Raw genomic sequence first — 21,276 nt, forward strand, 5'->3', positions numbered from 1 at the left:
TAATTGATTTGCATTTTATTGCATGACATAAGTAATTGATCACCAATAAGAATTTCGGCTCTCACAGACCTGTTAGTTTTTCTTTTAAGAAGCCCTCCTGTTCTCCACTCATTACCTGTATTAACTGCACACACTCAATCAAACAGACTCCAGCCTCTCTACAATGGCCAAGACCAGAGAGCTGTGTAAGGACATCAGGGATAAAATTGTAGACCTGCACAAGGCTGGGATGGGCTACAGGACAATAGGCGAGCAGCTTGGTGAGAAGGCAACAACTGTTGGCGCAATTATTAGAAAATGGAAGAAATTCAAGATGACGATCAATCTCCCTCGGTCTGGGGCTCCATGCAAGATCTCACCTCGTGGGGCATCAATGATCATGAGGAAAGTGAGGGATCAGCCCAGAACTAAATGGCAGGACCTGGTCAATGACCTGAAGAGAGCTGGGACCACAGTCTCAGAAAAAACCATTACTAACACACTACGCCGTCATGGATTAAAATCCTGCAGCGCACGCAAGGTCCCCCTGCTCAAGCCAGTGCATGTCCAGGCCCGTCTGAAGTTTGCCAATGACCATCTGGATGATCCAGAGGAGGAATGGGAGAAGATCATGTGGTCTGATGAGACAAAAATAGAGCCCCAAGAACACCATCCCAACCGTGAAGCATGGAGGTGGAAACATCATTCTTTGGGGATGCTCTTCTGCAAAGGGGACAGGACGACTGCACCGTATTGAGGGGAGGATGTATGGGGCCATGTATCGCGAGATCTTGGCCAACAACCTCCTTCCCTCCGTAAGAGCATTGAAGATGGGTCGTGGCTGGGTCTTCCAGCATGGCAACAACCCGAAACACAGCCAGGGCAACTGTGGAGTGGCTCCATAAGAAGCATCTCAAGGTCCTGGAGTGGCCTAGCCAGTCTCCAGACCTGAACCCAATAGAACATCTTTGGAGGGAGCTAAAAGTCCGTATTGCCCAGCGACCTGCAAAATCGACAGTGTATCAAATACTTGTTCTCCCCACTGTATATGAGCACACTACCATGGGCCTCAATCACACTGGTGCAACAATAGCTTATGTATACATTTTACTGAAACTTTCTGGAAAAACAGTAAATTACTTTCTAAAAGAAAGTCGTCATCATCGTACTTGTCATCTCGACTGTTTTATGGTGTTAACGCATTAATGCTTCAGGCCTTAGCCTCACAGTTGCTATCTGACCACTGTGTATACTAAACCTTGCTCTATTACGAGTAGTTAAGTGTTAAGAATAATTTCTTTCAGCCATGACTTTAGTGTTGGTGTAAAAGTTTCTCAGCAGCAGTCAAACATCATGTATTCAGCAGACTTGGAAAGTCATACAGCTGGAGGCCCTTGGGCACCTGTCCACTCAACCTAGATTAATATCTGTGTATGATACTAGTTCCTTGCATTCTGGTATATATAAGCTCCATGTGCACTAATGTAAATCACTGGATGTAATTATGTACTATGTGCTGGGAGGTATCTTCCCTTCATGGAATATTGAACATTTTCAGGCCATCACTCACTTGCATGTTATGCAATCTAATGCACAATACTTCCTCTTTAACTTCTTTCACCACAGCTGGCTGTAATACTGTTATCTGCTTTCTATGCCTGGTTGCACACACACATCTCTGCATGGTTATACTTTCCAAATACGATAGGTCACTAGTAAAACACTCTTTTAAACTAAATATGATACCGTGTGTTCATGAGATATATCTAAATTAAACCGTTAATGCATTTGCAGAAATTAATAACATTGTTTTATGAGGTACTATGTGAAGATTTCATGTAAAAATATTGATTTTAAAGAAAGTTAATTGAAAATAATAAATGAAAAACAAAGTTCCTCTGTAAAGTGTTCACCATGAACCTCCAGAACAGCTTCAGTGCTCCTTCACATTGATTTTTTTTGTGTGGTCACTTTCAAAACCATCAGTTATGTTGAGTTATATTATTACCCCTCATACACTGTATAGAATCATTTTAGTTTTTCTACTCATTTCTTTGTATTTCCCTTAGATTTGCCACATGTCTGTATGCTGTTATTTTAATGATTAACATCACATTTTCTTCAAATTTGCAGTGCTGTGGTTTTTAGAGCCAAGATCATATTTCCTGTTTTTGTCACCAAATCTGGTTTATGTTATCATACTATATATGCTGCAAGGAACCACCCACGTCCTTTACATATTGATGCATTGTTTTGTAAAAATAACTTCAACTATGTTTAAGCACAGATTTTACTGCAGATGAGTTTTGTTATATTTCTTGTGCAACAAAAAACATTCCTTCCTAGTCATGGAAGAAATTAATTTCAGTGTATGAACAAGCCTGAGTTAATTTCAGCAAATCTTCTGGATATGCAGTCACAGGATTTAGAAATAGTAAGAGCATTGTGCAGCCTGCCCGACTGGCTTTGCTCTACATGTGTGGTACTTAACAAACCCCGGCATAGTATCTGTCTTATAATGACAAACCAGTGTGGTATTCATCCATTCACACCAGACTGAAACATTGTGACCAACATGAAATGGAACGTAGAAAACATGACGACTGAATAGTTTTCGCAACATTTGGTTTGTATATAGCAGCGGCTGGCAGCATCTCGAGTGCTGTTGCTAAATACAGAGCAGATGAGCTGCGGTGTTTCCTTTTTAGTATCAGGCTTTTACAAGAGAACATGCTGCAGCGTATTTCAGGACGTACTGCAGTTCGTTCCTTGTTGGAATTTACTCCACAATGGAAATGTAAAATATGTAACACATACTGTGTATTTAGTTTTGTTACATTGATTAGTAGTTTTAAAAACAGCATTTGTTAATTGCTGTGTTTGGGAGAAATGTTAGATCTTTTAGTCTGTCATTTGAGGTGATGCTAAGTCATCAGTTGTAAATGCTTGAATCCAGGACTCTTTTACTTACAGTGCCACAGAAATTACTTCCCAAAAGAAGACATAAGCTATAAAACCACAAAACAGACATCAAGAGACACAATGAAGACAACTTGTTTTTATTTCTCACAACAACCATTAAGTGGAACTTTTCTTCTTTTGCTAGTTTGCTGTGTTTAGCCGCCAAGTTTCAAGCGCAACAGCCGGAGCATGGCTATGTTAACAATGTTAGCCATCCTTTGTATTGGCAGGCTGTTTTTGAAGCACAAGCTGCTCTCACACTGCTGGATGGTGTAAGCAGCCCAGCCAGGTTTATCTGGGTTATCAGTGAGATCTGCGGCGTTAGCACAGGTCAGCCTTCCCCCTCCAACTTGTCTTTGGCACCCCGCTGGGTGCAAAGCAGCAGCTGGCCCCTGTCAGTGTCAGAGCCAAGTAAGACACCTAAATGTCATGATGACAAATACCCTATCAGTTAATTCGCATTAAATCAAACTGGTTTCAGCTTGTACACCGGACTGGCAAAACCGGAAATCAACCCAACCCTTCTCTCAAATGCTTTCTTGCTTCTCTTTGTTCTTGCACATAGCTTCATAGTTCCAATGGAAATATTTCCCTTCTTTTCTAAGCACCCTGAGGAATTTGTGCACTAATGCATCTGTATCTGCAAGGCAAAAATAGCTTCTCATTGGGAAGAGCATCAACATGTCAGGCTGTGTCTAACAGGCACAGCAATCTCTCCTCTCAGGAGACTAAAGACAATTCCCTGTAAAGAAATCCAATAATTGTCTTCACATAGTGCCTGGTTACTCAGGAAGCTCACAGGAAACACATTGTGAATATGTTTAATCCCAGCCTGAATGTTGCCTGTGTTAATTCCAAGAAACTGCAGACGAGGCTAAATTAACTGTGCAGCTTTCTTTGGAGAGGAGAATATATGTAAAATCTACAAACAGAAAGCTTAACCTGGATTTAAGGCACGGTGCAGGCACGGTGCTATATTGCTCTGATATGCTCTTCCTTTTTTTTTAATCCATCATATATGGATTGAAAACACACTGAAGATTTCCATCCAGCGTGCCTGACACCCAGCCCTGAGTCTACTGTACGCCTATTTATACACTTACAGGAGAGAAATGTGAGCTACTACTATGTCATGTTCACACCAGCACAGGCCACAGGGGTATCACGGTCCCCTTTTTACCTCTCTCTCTCGTTCCAGTTTGGTATTCAGTCTGCCCTTTCAATATGGAATCCTTTTGAGACGTGATACTTTGGAAAATTGGTATTAAGATGAAGTGGTGGGTCAACAAGTAAGCCGGCTGTAGTTACACTCACATATTGAGTTTACTCATAGCAGCAGCCAGTGAGCTGACCCATGGTGTTCAGTTGCGTAAGTATTTCGTCAGCTGTCAACACCACTGGAACATTTTCACTAGGTGTGAAATGTATTGTGAGGTTTTTGGCCGTGTCTGACCGTGCATTGTCAGCGGCCACACAGTTTTTCTGAGGTAATGTCTGTTCAGTTGCATAGTATCAACTGAACAGGCGTCACTTTAGCTTGCTGATTGGCTCAGCTTCAACTTCTGACTTGAAGACTCTCAGTAGCACTTGAGTGTGATTGCACAGGTGTGATTGTGTGTATTTTAGAGCAGTAATTAAAACTTATGAGTTTTGCAAGCTATGTATATTGTAGTATAATATGTGTATTAAGAGCTGCTTTGGGTGAAGATGACAAATACACATCCCAGTTAGGCTTTTTACCACAGTTTGAGACACACAGCATCCTGCCTGTTTATGGTCAGCTCTGTGCATTGTAAACAATCAACTAGCTAACATTTTGCAGGGCTGGGGATGGACACGCGTGGCGGGCCGGTTGTGTAAAGCACAGGCAAAATGACATATGTTGGAGCAGGACGGCAGACAGAGGAATGAGAGGAGAGCAGAGAGCTGTTCCGGGTGGGCTGGAAAAACAGAGCGTGCCTTCTCCACGACGGGGATGGAGGGGATTGGTTATTATCCTGGCATGTAGCCACAGACTGACGGTGACAACTCAGTGTGGTGCACCGAGAACACTCAGCAGTGTAGTAAACATCATGGGACAACCTAGGTACTGGATGTGCCTGTAACTATAAATTTATAATCAATACATATCAGGCAGCTGCTCACTAATGTTTTTCATCTCGCTGGTTTACTTCACTTCCTGTGGAGATTTTGTGATTCCCGCTCACACAGGAGCAGAGGAAAACCCTGAAAACCCTCTGCATGTAAATGGGAATATTAGTGGAATATTAGCCAGGTAAACAAATTAGTAGGAATACTGTCTTTTTCAGAATAAGGGCAAAAACTTTATGTAACTGCATGTAACTGTAGTTGTATATTACTGTAGTGTCAACAAGTGGTGTGGTTAGCGTCTATATTTACGTAACCCCACAACCTTTGGGGTATCTGTTTCTTGAGGTGTTGTAAATCAGGCCTGCAGTGTTGATGCACTTAGCCGTGTGTTCCTGCTACCATTACAGAGTGTTGTGTGTCCACAGCGATGAGCCGCTGCTGTGCTGGAACAGAACATCACTGTACAGTGTGTCACTGCATATCTGGACGGCTGCCAGATGCCGTTTATAGCTTAGCTGGGGTCAAGTTTGACAGCCCTAATAACCCTGAACGCACTCACCGTCTAATCCATAAAAGGCTTTACAATCAAAGCCGAGTATGACTGCGCTGCCTCTGTGTGGCAAAATGAAACAATGTGTTGTCTGTCCACCTGTTTATTCAATAGTTTAGTTAGAAATGTAACATTATGCAATCAATTAGATGTTTTAGAGTTTTTTTTGTCATTGATTTCAATATCCGGGAATGTCAAAAAACAAAAATCAATGCACATGCAATGCATATTTAAAAAAATGTTACACTATTTTTTTCTGCACCAACAAGTCTCTTCTAATCTGTTTCCATATTATACTCTCTGGTGTATATCAGCATTGGCTCAATGTCTTCCCTTCTTTCCTTTGTGTGATTTCAGATGCCCCCTCCACAGAGCAGCAGGAACTGTTCACCCAGAAACTCCAGCAGTGCTGCATGCTTTTTGACTTCCTGGACTCAGTGATTGACCTGAAGAGCAAGGAGATCAAGAGGGCCACACTTAACGAGTTAGTGGACTACGTCTCCACCAATCGAGGGGTGCTGGTGGAAACTGCATACCCAGAGATCACCAACATGGTGAGGATACATCCTTGCAGTGCTTACTCACTAAATAATCTGTGTGAAAAGCCCACATCAACAACATTTTTCAACCTGAGCTCTTTTTTTTTTTATCTATTAATGTTCAGTTATTTCAAAAGTTTTGTTCTCATAACATAATTATCAAACAGCAGTGAGCGCTCCTCTCTGAGGCTCTGTGTTAATGTCCTGTGCACTTGAGCAGGATTAAAAATGGAGGCTGATCGTGTGTCTAGACAGGGTGTGTCATGTCAGCAGCACGTGAGGCACATGTTACCTTGTTAACCCAAAACCCCTCACTGTACTGGTTCCATTCAAGCTTTCAAGTCCACAGTTTAAATACAGAAGGCTGAGTTGATTTGGTCTGTTTCTGTCCTCTCTCATACTCTCATTCCTATCACTTTATTGTGTTGTCTCCGTATTACACATGTCATCTAAGATTTAAAACTATACAGACTGAATGTTTGTCCGTCTTTTTTTTTCTTTTTCTTTTTTTCTTAGCATTTTTCTCAATATTCTCTCCAAAAATATATTTTCAGAGTAATATGTGCCATCTTTTACCTTTTCTGATGTTGTCTGTTAATGGCAGCTGCACCGACCCACAGAGTAGAAGAGATAAAGGCAGAGAGCCAAAAATCCCCACTCAGACTCATCACCAAACCCACTGTGTGAAACTAATCCACAGATTTAAGACTTAAACAATTTCTAACCCCAGGTAACATCTGACTAACCTACACTAATGGCAGTGACTAGCACTCAAGGCTAGTGGTGTATCAGGAGTTGATCCGTGATGTGTAAAGATCGCCCTCCCCCCACGGCATGCACACCGATTAATTGCAAAATTTGATGTCTCATTGCAAAGTAAACACACAGCTGAAACTACAAGCCACGGATAGACAGTGTCGCTAACAGGGATTTTTAATGTGAAGGAGGATCTAGGCCAGCATCTAACGGGTCTAACGGGCTCTTGACATCTGTAGGAATGTTGACGTTCTGTTGAATGTGCTGCAGCTGAACAGCTAATTGGCTGTCTAGCTGCCAACTGCACTTGTCCCCAGTGTATGTTTGTCTCGTGGCTCGTTCAACAAGCTAAGGTGCAGGAGTGGCTAAGGTGTGTTCATCTTTGTAAGTTATCAGGTTTTAATGATGTGGTCATAGGCTATTTTTTCACTAGCATGTTTAAAGGAAGAACATATCATGCCTCATATTGCACGTTAACATAACAATTGAGTATTTTATATAATTTAAGATTTTATTTAAATATTGGACATCTTGAGTCTTGTTTTCATTTAAGACCATATACAATAGTTGCTTAGGTGTTTTACAGAATAAATGGAAAAGAAAGTTCTATGTCTCTTACCCTGATCCAAAAAGTGATCTGATCCCTGACTCAAAATCCAAACCATGAGTTTTGTGTTCTGTTGCACTCCTACTCAAAACGTCTTGTGGCTATTTTACCACAGCCAAGCACACTTGTCTTTGCCGAAAACATGCTATACATTTGCCCTCTTGTTTTAGTTTTTTGTCACTGCACTGTTCTGTTGTGCTATTTTGGCCTAATAGTCGCAGTTAGAACTTCAGGTCACATAACACCCTCCAGCACACAGAAATATATTTCTATGTTATGCTGTCCATTTTGACAGAAGAAAAACTGACGAAAAAACACACTTATTCTAGTGAGGCACTGCCTTGCAGGCAGTCATCAAAGAAAGAATGAAAAAGTCATCACATACTCTGATGTAGTCATTTATTTCAAACAAACAAACAAGGATAAAATACATTTTAAAGTCAGTGTGTCCATTTAAGTCAGTATTAATGTCATAAATTGAAAGATTAAAGAACAACTGACAAAGAAGTTCATACTTATGCACAGTGAAGTCATCAAAGCTGATGATTTCATAAGCATATTAGCAGGAGATACACTGATCGTCAAAGAGTACACTCACCCAAGAGGTCAGAGCTCAGGTGAAGTCAGTGTCTAGTGATTGGCTGTTGGAGGAATCTTGTTACCAGACCTGACTCTTTAACACTCAATCCATCCTGCAGAGTATCTTTGGCCGACGTGTCGTAGATCTGTGTTCATGTAGCAGGTGCCCTGAGCTGCCTAGTTTCCTACTACTGTACAATAATGACTCATGTGCAACATTTAGAACACAACGGTCTATGCTGTAGTCGGTGCTGCAGTGATTCACTCCACACTGCAGATTATCATGATGGATACGAATGAGCACATCCACCACTGAGTCTTCAAAATTACTGATGGACTGCAGGCAGTAATCCATGTCATACATTACAGCCATTGATTTAGGACTCAGTTTAGACTGCCATCACTCAGCTGTTTTACATTACTTTGTTAAAGTAATAGTTATGCAGTTGATAGGAAACCGAGATGGATGGATGAAAAACATGGACAGAAAGAGGATAGAAAGTTACTCATTTGTTTTCACTGCCTAAGTTTTGGACATTAACATAAAATCAAAAGCTTTTTTCATCGATTCTTCTTCTTCTTCTTCTTCTTCAACTTTATTCATATAGCACTTTAAAACAACCACAGCTGAAACAAAGTGCTGTACATAAATAGATAAAACAACACAGGAACATAAAACAATTAAATACTAAAATAATTGTTTATTGTTTTTAAAACAAATTAAAAACAATAAAACAATAACACTAACCATAAAACACTAAAACAGGAGCAGAGTCTGATGCACGGTTGAAAGCCAAGGAATAAAAATGGGTTTATCTCTACTCCAATGAGGAAAGCAGCCGTGATTCTACAGTCGTCGATGGTTCCAGTTTCTCAAATTGAGAAGATTTTTTTCCTTGACTGTTCATCTGACACAGCCAATTTGAAGTCTTCATCATAGCCTTTGAGAACTTGTGAATGACATTTTTTTTTCACTATTTTTCAACATCATAGACTAGATTGATCAGCTAATTGAGAATTCAATCAGCAGTTTGCAGTCAAAAGTAAAGTTTACATTTAGCAAAAAGCACTTTTGTGCAGTTATGTTAATAGCAGTGCATTTTCAACAGGTGTCTAATTACAGTGATCAAGAAATAATTCATTTCCAAATAGACCAACAGTCCTAAACAGTTACCTTGCTTTAAATGTAATGAAAATTTTAAAGTAACAAAAAACAATCACAATTATGTGTTTGGAAAAAAAAATGTTTGAAAGTGAAAGCTCGTCTTCGGGACTCTGGCCTTGGCTTGGCAGCTATGATCAGGAAGGCAGTGTAAACAGGAATAGGAGAGTAAATAAGGAATTGACAGCCAACAGTGTGAACCAGCTTACACTTAGTCAGTGTTTAAACTGATCCAACATCAGTGTTTAAAGTACATTATGTATTAGTAATGTACTGTACCCTGTTATTGTAACAGTCCCACCCTTAAAGCAACCAAAAACTCAGCACGAACATCATTTAGATTCAGTGAAGAAGGTTATGATGGCTCTCAGTTACAGCTCGTAATGACACCAGACTTTAAATAAATACCATCTCTCCACCTTCACTTGGTTAGGGTTGGTAAAGCTGTAAAGCTCTGCAAACAGCACAAGTGGCAACATGGATTAAGTTTAACTGTATGATATCCTGACACACTGAAATTAAAACTAGTCTATATATATATAAACAAAAACACCAGATTGGTCTGAGTTTGACCCTTGTTTTTAGCATCATGTCAATTTGAGGTGTTAAGAATGCCATAATGTTCACATCTGTGAAGCAGCGTAGAAGATTTCCCCATTGGACTGTAAGACAGTTGTAATCAACCTCATAATAGCAAATACAAGATGGATATTTTGTGCTTTTGGCGGTTCGATCCCTGGATCCTCCAGTTCACATTGTAAAGTGTGTGAGCATATGTGAACGATTAGACTCCTCCAGCAGGTTATTTTGCTGTTAATTATGGAAACGTGTTATTTTCACTGTGTTTGAGTGAAATAGTGAACTTTTGAAGCAAGTAAATTTAGTTTTTACACATTCTCCACATGTGTGGGCGTGTGAATAAGTGAAAAAAACATAAGATGGGCTTTTTCATCACAGCTGCAGTTCTAGATTATTAGGCTATTGAATATTATTATCAGTGATAAATCAGCAGGTCATACATACACTGAATTATTAAAATTCAATAACTTGGTTCCACTTGTCAACATCATTCTCTCAGAGCTCTTGAGCAAATAATTAGTAACTTGTTGGGTAGATCAGAGGGAACACATAACTCCAGCTGGTCCACAGGTATTGTCAGGGGTCCTTCTTCATTATCTCACTTACCCATGCAGTGGGAGAACAGAGGGACATGGGTCCAGCTCAAGAGAAGAGCCCATCTCAGGGCCAAGTGTCCATATTACAGACATGGTTCAGAATGAGGTTAGACAAATAACAGCTGCACTTTCAGAAAGCTGGCTTGATAATAGCTCTCCCTGGTACTCCATGCTTGGCATCACATGATAATAAAGAGGTGAGCGTTTAAAGTGCTAGCCCATTATTCTGCCGCAGCGCGGACTGCTTTGATCACTGAGATTGTTAGGAGTACAAACAGCTCAGTTTCTCATCTGTGTAAAAGGAGGTTTTTGCTCTTGTGCCCACTCTATAATTAGTGTTACTAGTATAGTATAAAAACAACTTCTCTTAAACAGTTTTGATTTAATTCTTCCCTTTCCAAGTAAGGAAGCAGGGTTTAGTTTTAAAAGAGCTACGATTTCCCTTATTTGCTTTAATTTGCACTTTCTTTCACCCTGTATTGCTAATGTTGCCCTCTATGTTTGTACGTCCTCTTCATCTCACCCTCCTACCCCCCGCCTCTTCCTCCTCCTCTTATCTTGTGCGTTGCTAGGTGTCGGTTGCTACTCACGTCTCCCACAAACTGACCCCACACAGAGCCGCAGCCTCCCTCATTATCAACTAACCCACACTGGTTTCACTTCCAGTGCTGTCACTTAGAAACAGGCCTTTATGAAGCCTACTTTCACTCACACACACACACACACAGAAATAACCGCTTCCTTTTTATCCTCCATAAGAATTTTCACACGCTTTATCCTGTTTACTTTCCACCCACAATATTTTCTCTTGTTTTGTCCAAGCTTAGTTATTTTTAAACACTGTGAAGTGACTAGAGGAATTGATATAAGCTTGCCTGATGCTTGTACGGTGACTTATGTAACCCATTATGTTGCATTATGATTACCCTCAATGTAGAGTCACCTTGGCATTTCTGTGATGTTAGACTACAATTCTTATGATCCTTGGTTAACAATAGCTACACTTTCAGTGCTTTAATTTTTTATTTTAATGCCGGGTCGTGTGCCCCCAGCGCCATCAACCCCACTCATTATCTTGACTTTGTAAGCACTCGGCCTCAGAGCACTCCGCCGGCTAAATGGGCATCACACTGAGGTACAATTTACCGCCTGGCAACCCACCCTGTCCTCTGAGTCATCTGATTCCAGCTCAGCCTATGATGTGCCCTCACTCCAGGGACAGCTAAGTGATACGCCACAGAGAGCTCACAGAGGCCGAGTTTGCGTCATTATTAACAGATGCAGATGTAATGTCGTTACTGTAGTTTAAGAGGCTTGTGAAGTGAAAATTGTTGCTGTAATGCTGTGTGTCTGTATTTTAATATATGAACTGTAGAACATTTTTCCTGCTTGTTTTCCTTTTTATTTCAAAACCAACAGTGACTCAATGAGAAGAATCAGAGTTTGGTTGCAGTTTCACACTTACATCATCAGGAGCATGTAGAGGTGTCTGGAAACAAGAGCTGATAAATAAATGCCAGGTGTTCCAGCTGATTGGGCCTTTCTTCCTCACTTTGACTTTTTATAATAGAAAAGGCACAGGTGTTGCTAAATAACATTAACAATGGCTTTGTTCTGTTCAAATGTTCCTATAAACCGTGACAGTCAGCCTGGATGCATAACACCAGGACCCTGAAACTGAAGCAGCTAAATGGAAATCACTCATCCAGTAATTTGTTATCATTTATGTCTGTGCTTTTCCTACTGTGACATGTCATAATGGACTATTGGTCAGCTTAATCAATTAAGTTAATGATGTCTCGGGAGTAAACTGCTTGAACATCAACACTCAGTGCTCTCAACTTTTAAATAAGCAGTTTTGGTGCTATATTAAGAGCTATATTCAATACTGTCAGATTCCTCTAAAAGAAGTGTTTGCCATTATCTAATGGTTGATTAGGCTTGTGACATCGACCACACAGCTGATACAGTAGAGCTGACACGTGGTATTTATATGATGCTGTTTACCGACACCTTCCACTATATTTAATCCTGGTGACTGTTTTAGAGTAAATGAGTAATAGTTAAGACATTTATAAGGGGTAACTTTCAGATTATGTGCGTGTGGTAAAAGCTCATATATGCAACTTTATTGTGTAGTTATCTCTACTGTTTGTGTTAGTGTGGTTTTAAATCAGTGCAGGCAGTCAACAGGTCCTGTTATTGTATGACTGAAGAATAGATGAGATGAATGGTTTAAATGACTTTGAACTTTCTACAGTACAGTTATGATCGCCAGATGGCATTTTTAGCTGCACTACAGTGTCAGACTTCTCTAAAATAACAGGAAGGCCACAAGCAGGCAAATAACAGCTCAGTACAGCAGTGGTGAGCTGAAGGGCATCCGTGAACGCGCAGCTCATTCAACCTTGAAGGGGATGGGCGACAGCAGCATGAGACCACACTGGGTACCACTCCTCTTTCAGCTAATAACAAGCAAATCAGGCCTGCAATGGAAATGTGAAAATGTTAAACTGGGTCATCTGAATATCACAGCATCGGTGCATTGTTGCCGTACAAAAATAAGAACTACCTCTTTTTTTTCACTTCTTATTTACATGAAGATGAAATATAACCAAGCTCTCGTCATCTGTGGGTGGTTCTGGGATTACAACAGTGACTTTGGTCAATTACTTGGAAAGCAAAAGAGGAAAATGTGAGATGTTACTTAATGAAGTGGCCGCTGAGTGCATATAAGATGTATTCATTTTGATGTTATTATTCCTTATTCCTTACAGGACTTCTCACAACAAAAGGGCAAATTTGACATTGCACAGAGGCTACATTTTTTCCACCAGGGAGAGTGGCTGCACTCTCTGGGGCAAGTTTTACAGCCAGAGTTAAACTAAATTTAACATTGACCCCAAATCGCTGACCTCCACAATGCATGTCCTATTGGATCTGACATTGATGGGATTTATGACAAAGATATTTTTACTGTAGAGCAGAACAGCGGAAAAGTTTTGTGCATCTCTTGATTCCCAGAATCACCGTAGCTGCGTGTTTTCCAACATCAGAAAATCCTTTTCTGCTCCAGACTTTCTTCTCATCTTTGAGAAGGAACCTGTGAGGAGACATTTCAAGAAGATGTAGCTTTGTTTAAGTGATCACACACTGGAAAAAAATGTTTGGGAACTCCAGCTGTAACTGTACTCACCACTCCCTCTGGGACTCGGTAAAAAGAAAAGTCTCAAAAATGGCAGAAAATATCAGAAAGATTGAGAATACCAGGCTAGAAAGTTAGTTGGCTGCTTTCAATGATTATGTGCTACTTACTCCTCATTTTGAACAAACTCTTGTGTGTTTGGTATGACACTGCTCTGTATGTTTTAATAGGACATCATTTACTAATTTCTTAGTTTATATTCTGTTAGTTCCTTGTTTTAACAGCTGCTAATAAGAAATATGATGTCGTCTTTACCACTACAGCTTGAGAATATGCCCATCCTGTGTGTGTGTGTCTGTGTGTAAAATTTACTCTAGCTAAAAATAACAAGGGGGAGAGGGGTGGGTGGCTACAGTGATTGTCTTCAGTACATCATTTAAATAGTTGGTTGTGGCACATGCAGAATCAGTAATGGTTTTATCTAAGCCGCTCTGTGTTTTGGTGGATCTCATTAAACATAATTTTAAGTTAAAATTGCTTCAGAAAAAAAAAGTTTCTTTCCACTTGTATGTTTATTCTTAGATTCCTCTTTGCTGTACTGCCAGTTCTGGAGAATTCCAAAAACTGAATTAATGAAGTCTAAAAATTAATTTTCATTACTTTCATAACTGTTTGCAATTAAATTTTGCTTTCCAATCCCTCTTTATTTAATCTCTGGTGAATATTAACACCTGATTATTACCAAAGCTCTCTAAACAGCTGGAGAAGCTGCTATTTGATACATCACCTGAGGTACCAACTCAGTAAGTTTGTCTGAGTTGTTTGGCATGCAGCTAAATTAACTGTAACCCAAATGCGTCACAGTGTTTGTCACCCTGTAGTATAACACATTGTCTTACTCACTCATACTGCACTACATGCTATTTGTGGTAAAAAGATGAATAAATAAAGGAGGGTGTCGGTCAACAATGCCTGGCAATTTAGGAGAATGATTCAATTAGCTTGTTTAGTTAGAGCTGGGTGTGGAGTGCTGGAAACCAAATACCTCAAGTCACCAATGATATTTGTATATATTGTAATTATTGTTTGTGCTTTGAGTTTATCTGTTGTCATATCAGTCTTCTATCATCTCTCTCTCTGTCTCTGTCTCTGTCTGTCTCTGTCTCTAACTAAAGGCTCACTTAATTATCTGTAAGTAACAGTTCATTTCCCTGCTGTATCTCCTCCCCTGCTCTCCTGAGATGTTAACCCTTTGTCTGTCTCTAATTAACAGTTCTCCTCTTCTCCACAGATCTGCACCAACATATTCCGGACTCTGGCACCAAGTGAAAACCCAGATTTTGACCCAGAGGAGGATGAACCCACTCTAGAGGCTTCATGGCCTCACATGCAAGTAAGAATCTGACATTTGATTCTCTCTGTGCTTCTCTATATTGCTTCTTACGTCTCCTCATTGTGCATAGTGCATATTTCATTTTGTTCCCTTTTTTTTCGTCTCCAGCTTGTCTACGAATTTCTGCTGCGCTTTCTTGAGAATCCAGACTTCCAGCCCAGCATTGCGAAGCGCTACATCGATCAGAAGTTCGTTCTGCAGGTAAGCTTCTTCTTTGACAACATTTACCATGAGTCCAGTGTGTCATAATAATGATCTTTTAAATGTGTAAGCAGGTTTTCAACTTGCTTTATAATGTCACCAGTAGTTTGTATTACAGCACAACTGGCCAACAAGTGTCAATAAAATGTTCCGCCTAGTACACAATGTTTTACTTCTCTGTTTTTACTGTCAATGTTTTCTTTCACAACTTTAAGAAGACAGTAACAGCAGACACTGGACCTCGCCCACATGCAGTTTTAAACAGATAATATGTAGCCTAAAGACTGGTTTTGTCATTTAGCTAATTAGTATGATAATTGTATGTTAGAGAACTGTTTCCCATGCTGTCACCAGAGCTTCTCAGGAGGTTGCAAGGCTTTTTTGAGTTTAACCTTTTTTGCCTATATACCTCAGCATTGAATACATTTCTGTGGAGAAAACATCTATATTCAATTTATATTTTTAGAGTTTAAACCTTCATTTAATTAATAAATAAATAAAAAGGGGAAAAAATGGCATCAGAGAAAAGAGAATGCTCAATGTGTCTAATAGAAGCCTATGAACTATGCATGATAGTTAAAGGACCAGTATGTAATATATTTTCAGAACTAACTCATAAAACGATGATATGCTATCAGAGATTAAGGAGTCATGCTAAGTTACAATACTGGCGTCTGCGACTATAATAATGCAGTTGGTATGTTCTCCTTTTGAAATTTCTATTCCGGTGCGCAGCGACTGTTTTTGTTTTTGGCCTGTGTGATTTGGCCCACTGCCCATTCAACCTGAACGTGGCACTGCCACATAATTTTAACACATTACGTGCCACAACCACCATGTAATGTTGTTTTAAGAGGTCGTGGTCATTTCACGGATTTCTGTGAGATCATGTTGACACTCCATTTCGACACCCCAGGTGGCCAGATATGAAACATTAGCACTTAGACACAGTGTGCTGCAGCCATGGAAGCAAACAAACAAACAAACTGGATCAACTGGGATAGATTGAACCCGACCTAAAAACCTGTGTGAGGTTTTTTGTCACTCTCTCTAATAATTTGAATTTGGACTGCAGCACTCATTTTAAACGCTTGTTGTGTTACCTATTTTTCCTTTAAAATTAAAAGGGGGGGGGGGGGGGGGGGGGTTCTTTAGTCTAATAGAGTCTAGTAGTCCTAAGGAAAAAGGTAGGGAACCCCGATGGTAGAGGACACTAATAAATGACTATTGTGTCGGGGGTGTGGTGACGGCTCCTGTTGGTTGTTACAGGTTGTTACTCAGCATAGACGTTCAATTAGTTGATATTTAAATCTTTTTGTTACTGCAGGGCTGAAACGATGACGTGAATAAAACAATGATTCCCAACACATTGTGACATGTTTTGGTTTGTGTATGCTTGGTTTGATGAGTCAAACCATTAATACGGTGTAGCTTGGCTACATCTGTCCTGGCTCAGTCCCCACCTACTGCAGGAATGCTTCATTTCTTTTGTGGAGCCGCAGAGCAGCAGCAGCAGCTAACGAGGACCACAGGGCCTGGAATGTTGGCTGGGCCACATCCGAGGTGCCTGGACTGACTTTCCATGATGTGAGTGTGTCGTGGGGGAGCTTTAAATAGCCGTCCGTTGTTTACTCTTCAGGAGGAGAGAAGAGGACTGCGGTTGGAGCAAAAAGGAAAAGAAGTGGAGGTTTGCGTGGCAATTAAGGCAGGGGGGAAAAAAAGGCCCATGTTTGGTTAAACCATCATAATACACATATCATGAACGTACCTTTAAATATCCCTTTTAAGATGTTCACATCCATATTCACTGCAGAGGTCAAAGCACCAGGGCCACCTAGACAAGCATCCTGACAGATAGTAGAGGTTCAGCAGCTTGTTCAAGGACATTTTGACATGTTAATGCTGTCATCATTAAGAACTGGTACATCCGCATGTACCCATAAAATAGAATCTGAATAAAAACCCCTCAATAGTGTCTTTGGTGGATTGAACAGCTCTTTTAGTGCACGGCTGCTCATGTCCTGATGTTCAACAGGAAGATTGAGAAAGTCCTTTATGCCTGCAGCGGTGAAGCTTTGTGGCCTTCATGATTATTTATTACTGCTAGCTGTTAGGTTTTGTAATTTCATTTGCTCTGTGTTGGTATTTTAAAGAGTTTTTGTTTATTGTTACACACTTATCCATGTGTGTGGTGCTGACTTTCACACTGTTTTCATTGTTTTATCCTGGCTTTGATTGGAAATGTTTTTTTGTTTTTTTTTTCGTCTTATATATTGCCATGTGGTGACTTTTGTGGTTTGTCTTTAGGGATAAATGAAGTTTATTTATTGATCTATCGTGCTACTTATATCCATTTTAACACTATTTTGTTTTTTTTTATTTGTTTTTTACTCTTTAGCTATTTCTTAGGTGTTTCACATTTGTACTCTGTACAGTATGAAGGTGTTTCTGTTATTGCATCATTCTCCTGCAGGTGTCCCTTTTAGAAATGGGTGTGGAGTAATAGAAAAATGAAGCAGAGCAGCTCAGTGTAAAAAAATGTTATCGATGTCAACATTGATTTAATCAGTTTTGTGAAACTGTGTACTTGTCACGTGTGTATAAATCTAGCTGTGTCACTCTAAGATATTATAAATTAAACAAGGGAGAATTAGTTTTAGTGAAGAGTTCAATGATACCCTGAAGTCGTAGGAACCATTAAACAGTACACTCTCTGTGGTGTACAAATTTAAATAGTCCTCGGGACTCAGGTGTCCTCTGTTTTTCTACACTTACACTTGATTAATGGCGTGTTTCCATCCTTGAATACTGAGCTTAAAAACTAGCACCAACTCTGGATCAACTGGTGCTGAGCACAGCTGCTGTAGCTGCCCAGAAACAACAGCCTTCAACATGGGAAAACAACCATATGTGGAGCTAGGAGCAGAACATGTGGTCAGACACGTGGTTAGGGTGTATTTTAGGGTTTGTGTGTGTATGTGAGCACTGCAAAATGTTAAAGAGTGTGTGGTGGCCTGAGGGATCTGTTTTTCTCAGTTAATGGTTTGAGATTAAAAAAAAAAGTTTTTCCAAAGCATTACACCTTTGCTTCACAACTAGACAGAATATTGAAGCAGATTCCTGTGTGTTCTCTGTGTGCTTTAAGTTGATTTCACACCACTCGCGATCATATAACCCAAGACACACATGTTTGTGCCAAGTGTGAGCTGGGCTGCCTGTCAGCAGCACCTGAGGGCTCTGCTGATGCTCACACACAACTGGTAGAGAAATTTAATCAAACAAAATGAAATCGTATTAAGGTCAGTTTCTCAATTTATTAGTCACTCAACAGCCTTTTAATTTCATCTGCTAGCACAAGTGCTTGTTACAGTTGACTTGGTTACAGGCTTGATGCAGTACAGATTAACTCTAGTGTTCAACATGACATTGTCCAGGTAGTGTCAGTGGGAGCTTTTATAAATAGATAACTGCTACTGTAAAGGTGTAGAAATACTATATAGTTAAGAAGTCTCACATATAAGTTTTTTTGTTGTTCTCACATATTTAAAGTACCTCTGTCAAATTTGGAAAAACAGGCTTTTAATCATTAAATGAGTCGAAGTTAGAATCGTACCATGTGAGTTATCGGTGAAGCTCACAGGATCAGGAGAGGACTCAAATCCTAATGTGACCTATTGTGATTGAATTATTGACATTACCTCAGGCACACGCCGCCAGTCACAATTACTCTGGTAGCTTTTGTTTCATAATAAAGTCTGGTCCAATATCCATTCTGTCCTCGTTGATCAACCTCAGCTCCATTCATAGATCAAGATCTCACCTCTCCTGCAGGTCACTGAGGATGTGGGTAAAGTCTTACGAACACACTGCTGCAGATTCCAGCTCTTATCATGAGTCAATATGTTTATTGTCTCCGGTTTCAATATTGTTACATTTGCAGATGTTCTCTCTTCATAAACCGATCATTTAGTCTGTAAATGTTAGAAAACAATGAAAAAGGTCAATCAAAAGTTTTTGTCAGAGGGAAAGTTTTGACACAAAATGCCACATTTATATTTGTAGTTCAGGCAATGATCTATTAACGTAACAGTAATGGTGAGAGTTACAGTTCAACTAGAGGACTTAGTGCTTATGGTTCTCAGAGGATCTGTGAAAATAATAATGAAATTGGGAAGAAGAAGCAGCAGCTCCCCGTCCTTTAAACTGTCACCATGATGCCCTTGAGACATCTCATTGAGCTGCTCCTTTAACACAGTAACCCCCAGGGGGCTTTACTATGTGTATCTGAGTGATAATGAGTTAGACCTGTGCTGAAGAAGAACATGTGCGTGATGAAACCCTTTCCTGGATCCATGCAGGTTTTGAAAATGGACCGTCAGCCTTGTCACCAGGGTGATGATGGCACGTTAACGGGAAGATAAGTACTGTACTCTGAAGCTGATCTGAGTCAGAAAAAATTCCCTTTGAACTCCGTGGCTGGTCGGCTTTGGCTGCCCTCAACAGTATCGTAATACTGACTCATCATATGTTGCTGCAAATAGCTTTTATATGCCAAGGGTTTCCAATCTATTTACAATGCCCAGTACTCAGGCTCACATACTGTACATTTGTAGCTGGTAAGTCATGATTTAAGAATATAAGGATCTAATGTTAATGCAACAAACTATACAATGTAGAGACATCATTAAAAGACAATAATGTATCATTGATTCACTAAAAACACTTTTCAGATCAGTCAGGAATGAAGTGGCTCATGTTTGTCTTTGTATCTGTCTGTCCTTGCAGCTCCTGGAGCTGTTTGACAGCGAGGACCCGAGGGAGAGGGACTTCCTCAAGACCATCTTGCACCGGATCTATGGAAAGTTCCTGGGGTTGCGGGCCTTCATCAGAAAGCAGATCAACAACATTTTCTTGAGGTGAGTGAAAATGTATAGTTGAGACATAAACGGAGTAGGAAATGCCACAAACATCAGACAGTACAAAACCAATCAATGGGTGTCAAAATTATAACAAAACTCAGTAGCCTGCTTCCGTTGGCCAATTGATTTTTACCCGCCCAAACTCAGCTCATTTCTTTTTGTCTGTCGTCAGCCAGTTCAAACGGGAAACTGAAATTCAAGTTATTCAAGTTTTTAGGACAGCAGCCAACCGTTTACAAGAACACACAAGTTTACTGAAGCATGAACATGTCTTTAAATAAATCATTTAAGAACACAGGAACAACACAAGCAACAACTTACCCAGAGGATCAAGAACCTTTTGGGGAATGTACTGCGAGTAACTGCTATGTGTTATTTGTTACTGAAGCAGAAATAACCATTTAATTCTCAGCCCAATATTCATATTTAAGTTTTTTTTTTTTTTTACATCTCTGCTCATCTTCTTCATATATTTATTCACGAAATCCACTCATAAGTAACTCATCAGTCTCACAATTTTGCAGTTTACAATTGCAAACTACATATCTGTTATTGTTTCATTATGTAAGATTGTGTTTTAATTGCAGCTGTTCCCTTAAAATCTGTCATCAGACTAGTTCTTGCTTCCATAGTGACATAGTTATGGGAACCGTTTGGTCGTAAAGGGGTACTACTGAAGACCTAAACAGATCAAAATGGTCTTCATTGCCGTATCCCAAATTTTTCATTGAGTCCATTATGCAAATGATGGGCTCTAACGTGATGTTTCAGCTTTATATTGACTTTACTTTACAATGGCTTAAACAGGTTCTTCCACCCCTCAAAGACTGATAAGAAGAAGAGAAAAGCGCAAATGGATGCATCGGATATTCCTGTCAACTGCGTGTTGATTCTTTAGTGCTCCTGTTGCTCAGTGACAATGGGATTTAGATGATTGAAACAGGGGACACTCGATGTCGTTTCCAACAGGCAAGGTGGCAAAATGCGTGCACCCACTTTGACCATCTGCCACTAAGGATAAAAATAGTGCCACAGTTGTCAAGCACTGTCTGTACATACCACGGGTGCACAGCTAGATGGAAATGGGTTATCAAACCAAAAAGATGAATGATATCTCCATGCGTCATTATGTGACACGAGAGGAGCTGAAATGATTTGCAGATTTCACTTATTTGGCCCGAGACAAACCATGAACATTCAGAGTGGTGGGACATTAATA

The 21,276-nt window shown here is 40.0% G+C and overlaps 1 protein-coding gene across 1 annotated transcript in view; it reads left to right on the top strand.

The window, feature by feature from the left end:
* Positions 1-21,276, top strand: part of ppp2r5a (protein phosphatase 2, regulatory subunit B', alpha isoform) — a 44,632-nt gene that overhangs the window by 14,380 nt on the left and 8,976 nt on the right. The window contains exons 2-5 of the mRNA XM_053336565.1: positions 5,939-6,135; positions 14,836-14,937; positions 15,046-15,138; positions 19,924-20,054. Coding sequence (XP_053192540.1) covers positions 5,939-6,135; positions 14,836-14,937; positions 15,046-15,138; positions 19,924-20,054 — 523 coding nt within the window. The remainder of the gene's footprint in view (positions 1-5,938; positions 6,136-14,835; positions 14,938-15,045; positions 15,139-19,923; positions 20,055-21,276) is intronic.

This window comes from Scomber japonicus, chromosome 17 (genome assembly GCF_027409825.1).
Source record: "Scomber japonicus isolate fScoJap1 chromosome 17, fScoJap1.pri, whole genome shotgun sequence".
Lineage (NCBI taxonomy): Eukaryota > Metazoa > Chordata > Actinopteri > Scombriformes > Scombridae > Scomber > Scomber japonicus.